This window comes from Epinephelus moara, chromosome 5 (assembly GCF_006386435.1).
Source record: "Epinephelus moara isolate mb chromosome 5, YSFRI_EMoa_1.0, whole genome shotgun sequence".
In the NCBI taxonomy this organism is placed as follows: Eukaryota; Metazoa; Chordata; class Actinopteri; order Perciformes; family Serranidae; genus Epinephelus; species Epinephelus moara.
The window spans coordinates 14346232-14354849 of record NC_065510.1 but is presented as its reverse complement, the minus strand read 5'-3'; the positions used below and the strand labels follow the sequence as shown (position 1 = coordinate 14354849).

Here is an 8618-nt window from a genome sequence, read left to right as displayed (position 1 = left end):
ACAGAATGTCGTTGTCCCTGGTATCATTGCTGAGCCTGAAACTAGAGTTAACAACACTTTACTAATGTCTTGTAGCTAGCACCGGCTCTAAAAGTCTCTCAAGTAACTAGATGACATCTTATGATTATTAACATATTGGTGACATCATGTTGCATTAATGAATGCATTCAAATATCACTAAAGATTCAACAGAAGATTCCTCAACAAAACATTTGATTGGCATGACAGCTACGGTGCTCACACTAACACTCACTATGGTGCACCACTTTTTTTTTTTTTTTTTTAAGATATTTTTTGGGCATTTTCAAGCCTTTAATTGATAGGACAGACAAGTGTGAAAGGGGGAGAGAGAGAGGGAGTGACATGCAGCAAAGGGCCACAGGCTGGATTTGAACCCGGGCCGCTGCGGCAACAGCCTTGTACATGGGGCGCCTGCTCTACCACCAAGCCACTGACGCCCCATGGTGCACCACTTTATGGCTCATTTAGGATGCTTTCATACCTGCTCTATTTGGTTCAGTTCGATCGAGCTGAAGTTTGTTTCCCCCCTAAGTGCGGTTTGTTTGGGCAGGTGTGAACGCAGCAAACACACTCGGGTGCGCACCAAAACAACTGTATCAAGACCTACTTGAAGAGGTGGTCTCGGTCCAGTTACAAATGAACTCTGGTGCAGTACGTGTTCTGACCTTGATCTGAACCAACTGCAGTCACATGACACATTGTTTGGGTTAAACATGAGCATGTTACAGTCCTGGAGGATTATTAATGTGCACCTCCTCCTGTACTGCCTTAATATGCACGTTCAGCACATCCAATGCATCAAAACATTGTTTTCTAGTTGGAGCCGCGCCTCGTTTTCAAACTGAATGGTTTGGTTCTGAAATCAACCCGTGTAGTGGTCCCTCCATTGTGACATTAGGAAGGGTCGCACGTGTAGTCTTCTTTAATGTTTTGTTTACTTCCTGGATTTTCCCCGCATTGGAAATTCTGACCAATCAAGAGCAGCTTTCTCGCGCTGGCATTTTATCTGGTCCGCTTCTAAATGCTGCCGTGAGAACACAAACCAACTCTAGGCAATTATGCTTTGTAACAAAATCAGTCCCTGATTCGGACCAAAGCGAGACAACTCTAGGTCTGAAACCTCCCTAAATCCAGAGGGCAAGAGAATCAGTGTAACCATAGAAAACCAGTAAAACTGAACTTAATGGCGAGCGGTGTCTCGTCTACTTCTGTCTATCCCACACCTACTGCACAGAAGAGACCCTGTGCTGAGGGCGGAACAGCTGTGGACTGTGCTTACTCTGAACAGCGCGCATTGGACTAAATTACATTTTTTTTTTTTTTTTTCACGGATAGTCTGAACAACTCACATTGTCACTAGTTGCTTTTAAGAAATAAAGTTGCTATGAGGGTCTGAAAAAGTTGGCAACACTGCCTAAAACCAAAAAAAGGAATAGTGCATGTGCATCCAAACCAACAAGGGCTGGTGCTTCAGTGCTGACATTTCAAGAAATGTTGCCACCTTTGTGTAAAATGAACCACTGAAGAACCTCTGTGTTTTCAGAGAATGATGACGAGAAAACAAAATTCTAAGTCTTCATAGAATTTCCTTTATTGATGAATGAGAATAAAAGTTCACTTGCATTTTCATTACATTACAGGCTTCATAAATCTAACTGAGATTATTACTAGTGTGTAAATATGTGCACATAATTTAAATAAATTAAAAGACACGAGACAGAATGTTGACATGTCAAAGGCCCGTTTTATGCCCAGTAGCAAAATGATCTCTAAATTTAAAAAAAACAAACAAACATAAAATGCCTCAAGTCAGAACATCTACAAGGAGAGAAAACGAGGAACCATTTCTGTTTGGAGGAACCTAATGCACTTTTCAGGAAATCGTAGATATGGAGATGAATATGTACCACAAAAGCAAGGCACCAATATACTGTATGTACTGACTTCATATCAGAGCTGAGGTCTTTTTTTTACTTCTGATGCAATCAGGCTGAACCATAAATAGTGATCTGTCTTAATGACATGGCATTCATTCTCAGTTATAGATAGGTTTGAATATGACAACCTCTTCATGCAAAATATATTTCAATATCTGAAAGAAAGTAAAATCCACCTCTGACCCCCAGCCTCCTTCACATACACTCTAGTCTTTGATAGGGTCTTCACTGAGGTACTGCTAGCTAAGGGTGATTAGTCACCACTGAGGCTTTGGATTCTTTATGGGTAGTATTTACCTGCAGCTTGCGGCGCTACTATTATTTTCCTACACCTTGAAGAGATCCGCGCAACCTTACCTGATGCACCTGATTCTGTACCATGCAACAGGAATACATTCTGCAGCGAGTTCACTTCAAGGAAGCAAAAATAATCCCATATGACACTGTATGAAAAAAAGCAAACATTGACCCTGATTTAAATAAGAGATCTTCCTTGCGTGTAAAAACAGGGTGGCAAAAAGCCAAATGCAATACAAAGTTAGATGTCTGAACTTTTCTTTCAGTGTATCTGTTTCCGAACCAAAACAAAGTGCTTTGCTAAAACACACAAAACATCGAGCTGATTTTTAAACCAAGAAATGACATTCAAGATGTGTTTCAATCCATGGCTGTCATCAGCTGGGAAACCAACTGGCCGGTGTATAACTTATCTGAAAATAAAACTGCTCCTTGTTCTCGAAGAAACTCCACAGTATAATGAACATGAGTCACAGTTGGCTGTGTGCGTATACAGGTGTGTACATGTGATGCAAAGATGGTGCATGTCATATTACAGCTGACCATTGGCAGAAGTGACATCACTAAGCGTCCCAATACTTGGCAGTTACAGTAACACTGATATTTCTCTTTTTTGGCCCGGGCTTTCCAGGTTATGGTTAAGACTCCCAAAATAAGACACCAATTCAGTTTAGCTAAAAGAAAAAAAGAAAAATAAAGGGCCAGTCCTGCAGGTTTGCATGCTTCAGCCTATTCACCACAAATAACATGGACATCACATACTGTGTTTCAGAAATTTGGATGCATGTTGGCAGTCTGATGTAAATCAGTTAGCAGACTTTCCAAACTTGCTTATTCAAGTCATTTCTGTTACAGTGACATTATTGTTATGAGGTAATGCAACACAAACCTTTCAAAACTACCTGCACTTAAACTGCATAACCACACTAGGGCTGCACCATGACAGACAAAGATTTGAATTGTCAGTCGTGTCACTGAGATCCTTCAAGTTGAGCAATCTTTTGTTTTTTGTTGTTGTTTTTGGGCAGTCAGCTGCAGAGTGAGCACTCCTTGCTTTCATGCTGCTCTCCAGGCACAGGCAGCTGCAGACCCAGACCCAGACCCAGGGCCAGTCTGAATGACACGAAGGCAGCTGCCTGGAGAAAGAGAGGCTCTGAGATACATTATCTTCTACTTAGAGATGGTGAATTTAAAGCTCATAGCAACTTCATACAATACAGTCTCTGGCTTTTGTTTGATATCAAGTGTCAGCAAAAGATGTTGAATGTTACCGATATGTCACTAGCACAGTTAGCACACATTAGCTTGGAGGGCTAACTTGGCTTGTTTACTATATTACAATGAACGTGAACGCCACTGTCACCCTGAATATACTGCCGAAACCTTTTTAAACTCTCAAGCTCTGTATGGAATATAAGAAATGGTTATCCGAACCTGATTCGACTGACATAATTCTGAGTCGGGTGCAGCCCTAAATCACACACTGATCATGTAACATTCACAAAAAAGACCTTATATCCCCCCTGTGATGGATTACAAACCTCAAGCATGTTTTAGGAGTCTGTTAATTGATTTACAGTACAGACATTATTGCAAACCAATGGATATCTGAAACTGTAGAAAGAATACATTTTAAAAAAATTAAAATTGTACTGCCTGCATTGGAAAATGGTCAGCAAAAATGTTCAGTATACAAGACCTGTTGTTCAGAAGCTAAATTGTGCTGTTATAGTCCTTGTGTGGGATTTTTGAGAAGATTGCAGGTAACCAAAGTCATTGGTTCAGGATAGTATTTCATATGATTTAAGGACTTAAATGTCAGGGGGCTGTCTGGTTTCCTAACATGAGCAATGCTATGGAAATAAAAAAAGAATTACTGACAGTTATCAAGAATGAAAAGTATGGCAATGGTGAGGTAACATTCACTTTAGTATGGAGGCCTGTCATGTGATTGGAGAGACAAGAAATCGATCCCGTGTACGTGGGCACATGTAAGTGTTAAGTCCAATGTTTTTCTATTAAAAAAATGGTTTGGAATTCTCAAGGCCATTCTCCCGAAGTGTTTGTTTTCCATTCCTTTCTACTGAAGTGTAAACTATCTTGCTAAACTCAGTACCTTTGACTGAAAACATGCAATGCTCATGCTCTGTCTCAAGGTCAAATATCAACCAACCGTCATTCAGGACTGAGTTAAGTTGGTTTTGTTTAATAGCAACGTCTCAGGTTTTTGGGTTCTGTCTTCATCTTTTAGCTCAGATTTGTCAATCACACAAAACTAGGAGTAACTCATGCAATGATATGCCCTATGTGATCAGCCTGTATGAAAATACTGTGATTCTTATCAAATGGATCAACATGAAAATAAACAAAAAAAGGACCCACTGTAATATTCCCGCCCTCCCACTCCCCTCCAAAAAGGATAAAAACCGTCTCTGTGAGGTGAGATTTGCGTGCCTTCTGAACATGTAGGCCAGTTTATTTTAGCCGCACGTGCGGCATGTTCAGCAATTCGGAGTTGCCAGCCGAAGGCGAGGATGTGTGACCACTAGCCAGGTTACGGTTAGAGCCTTGGGACCCTGCCCCTGCTCTGCTCCCTGTCCTCAGGAGCTCCGTGGAGTAGGTGTGGGCCTCAGCAGTCCCCAGTGACAGGAAGTCAAATCCCTGTGTCTCAATGTCCCTGTCACTGATAAAGAGGTCCTCCTCACCCCATCCACCTCCCCCACTCCTGCCTATACCACCACCACCCCCTCCTCCCCCAGGGTCTTGGCTACAGTGGAAGCCAATGGGGGAGTCACTGCTTGTACTGGGGCTCGGAGATGAGAGGCTGTGGCTGTGGTGGGTGTCCTGGACAGTCCCTGGGGCTGCCTGCATCAGGTCCTGCACCGACATTGACTTGCCCAAGCCCCGGTCCACCTGGCTGGGGCCAGAGCAGCAGCCCACAGCTGGTGGCACCAGAGGCTGCAGCTCCAGGCTCATATGTCTCCTCCAGGAGCTCTCCTCCTTAGCATTTAACCTGCCATTGCTGTTGGTGCCGCCCTGTAGCTTCTGTCCCAGGCTGCCCAGTCCCAACCCAAGGCTAAGGTCCTCCCCAACATTGCTGTCCTCTATCTGCATCCCTAGACCTCCACAAAAGTCCTCCATGTCCGTGGAAGTGGCTCGTAGCAAGTTGCCCTGGCCCCCACTCCGGCTGGGAGGGGGTGGTGGTGGAAGCCTTGCCAGAAGAGGAAACCCTCCATCTCCAACTCCGCCGCCACCACCACTGCTGATACTATTGGGGGTGAGGATGGGTGGAGAACTCCCCACAGCCTCATCTGTGCCACTTTCAGGCGTGGTGGCCTGAGGCTGGGGATGATGATGGTGATGAGGATGACGATGGTGGTGGTGGTGATGATGATGGTGATGAGGCAGCGGTGATGGGCTGAAAGAAGAGGATGTCAGGCCGGTTGAAGAGGAGGCATTGAGCTCGCTGGGCGGCGCCAGGATGAGATGGAGTCCACCCTGGGAGAGGTGGGAGTTGGTTGAGGAGCGTGTGATGCAGCTGCCAGGGGGAGGTGCCCCGCTGCTGCTGACCTGGGTGGAGCACGACAGGTCCTTGCTGAAGACGGGGGAGTGGTAGTCAGAGGTTTGTTCCAACTCAAACAGGGGCAGAGAGGCGAGCGTGAGGGCTGAAGAGGAGCCTTTGCGCAAAACCTGACGATAGATGTCAAGCAGGGAGTCGAGCTTTGACTCAATCGACTGGACCTGTGAGAACAGAAAGAGAGGATGAGAGTGAGGGGTGCAGGATAAGAAATAAGATACAAGAAATAAAAATCATAATAAAGTATGTCATATAAAGTCATAGTATAGTATGTCATAAAATGTCAAAAAAGTCATAGTATAGTATGCCTTAAAAAGTCATTGTATAGTTTGTCAAAAAGTCATAGTATAGTATGTCATAAAATGTCAAAAAAGTCAGAGTATATTATGTCAAAAAAAAGTCATAGTATGATATGTTATAAAATACTATAGTATAGTATGTCATAAAAAGTCATAGCATAGTATGTCAAAAAAATTCAAAGTCATAGTATGTGATAAAATGCCATAGAAATCATAGTATAGTGTGTCATAAAATGTCATAGTTCTGTATGACACAAAAAGTCATAGTACAGTGTGTCATAAAGTGCTATAAAAGTTATCATGAAAGTTCTCTCTGCTCCTCTTTGGCTTCTTCTCAATTAGATGACTATGGACGTCACCTTTAATTAATGCAACCAGATTTTGGCCAGGGTCTTCCTTAACAAATCACATTGTTGATGTCAAGTTTTAAAACTTTTCTCCTCTCTGCTGCTGTCAGTTGTTTGTCTAGAACAAACAGATGGGACCCTCCTCCACCTGGTTCACCTTCAGTCTCCAGCTCATCTGCTGCCCAGTCCTGCTCCTCATCCCATCATCCTTCAGCCATCCCTCTCCTCACCTCCACCACCAGTGTTTATGGGGATTATTCCTGAACTAAGCATGGCTTCTTTACACCCTAAATATACATTAAAAACTTTTCACCATCCATTGTACTGTACAGTTTGTATTAAATTATTCTTCAATAAGTCTCTGCTCATTCTTTACTATGACATTTTTTGGACATACAGTACCATGACATTTTATACCATCTTTTGACATACTGTACTGTGATTTTTTTTTAAACATTTTTATGACATACTTTACTATGACTTTTTGTAGCATTTTTGGACACAGTATACTCTGTCTTTTTTGACATACTATACTATGACTTTTTTCACATGCTATAATATGACTTTTTTCACTTGCTATAATATGACTTTTTTAACATACTATACTATGATTTTTTTAAATACTATGTTATGACTTTTTTGACGGACTATACTCCGCACTCTTTTTATATACTGTTTTCTTTTTTAATTATCTGTGTTTTTAACAGTACCATGCTGATAATCTTGTTCTGCTTTGCATTACTGATGTTTTTGCTGAATGACAATAACAGGATCTTGAATCTTGATGATTTTTTTGACACACTATACTATGATTTTCTTTTAACATATTATATATATATGACTTTTTATGACATACCATACTATGACTTTTTTACATACTATACTATGATTTTTTTGACATACTATACTAAGATTTTTTTAACACACTATACTATGAAATTTTTGACATTCTATACTTTGACTTTATTGAAATACTACACTATAACTGTTATTGACATACTGTACATTGATTTCTTTGACTACTATACTATGACTTTATTTCATGATTTTTGCAGACATACTATACTATGACTTTATGACATACCATACCATGACTTATTTGACATACTATACTATGAGGTTTTTTCATAATTTTTGATGACAAACTATACTATGACAATTTTTCACAGTTTTTGATGACATGCTATACTATGACGTTTTTCATGATTTTTGACGACATACTATACTATGACGTTTTTTCGTGATCTTTAATGACATACTATAATATGACGTTTTTTCGTGATTTTTTCCGACATACTATACTATGACTTTATGACATACCATACCATGACTTATTTGACATGCTATGATGTTTTTTCATAATTTTTGATGACAAACTATACTATGACAATTTTTCGCAGTTTTTGATGACATACTATACATCACGTTTTTCATGATTTTTGACAACATACTGTACTATGATGTTTTATCATGATTTTTAATGACATATTATAGTATGATATTTGTTTATAATTTTTGACGACATACTACACTATGACGTGTTTTAATGGTTTTTGATGACGTACTATACTATGCGTGTTTTAATGGTTTTTGATGACGTACTATACTATGATGTTTTTTTAATGGTTTTTGATGACATACTATACTATGACGTTTTTTAATGGTTTTTGATGACATACTATACTATGACGTTTTTTTAATGGTTTTTGATGACATGCTATACTATGATGTTTTTTTAATGGTTTTTGATGACATGCTATACTATGATGTTTTTTAATGATTTTTGATGACATACTATACTATGATGTTTTTTTAATGGTTTTTGATGACATACTATACTATGACGTTTTTTAATGATTTTTGATGACATACTACACTATGACGTTTTTTAATGATTTTTCATGACAAACTATACTATGACGTTTTTTAATGGTTTTTGATGACATACTATACTATGACTTTTCTTAATGATTTTTGATGACATACTATATACTATGACGTTTTTTAATGGTTTTTGATGACATACTATACTATGACTTTTCTTAATGATTTTTGATGACATACTATACTATGACATTTTTTATTATGGTTTTTGATGACATACTATACTATGACGTTTTTTAATGGTTTTTGATGACAT

General features: G+C 39.8%; 1 protein-coding gene across 2 annotated transcripts in view; it reads right to left on the bottom strand.

The window, feature by feature from the left end:
• Window positions 1–4688: 4688 nt before the first annotated feature.
• kcnq5b (potassium voltage-gated channel, KQT-like subfamily, member 5b) overlaps window positions 4689–8618 on the bottom strand; it is a 173940-nt gene continuing 170010 nt past the window's right edge. For both annotated transcript variants that reach the window (XM_050045415.1, XM_050045414.1), the window contains one exon: window positions 4689–5996. In XM_050045415.1, the coding sequence (XP_049901372.1) occupies window positions 4731–5996 (1266 nt within the window). In that variant the 3' untranslated portion in view covers window positions 4689–4730. The remainder of the gene's footprint in view (window positions 5997–8618) is intronic.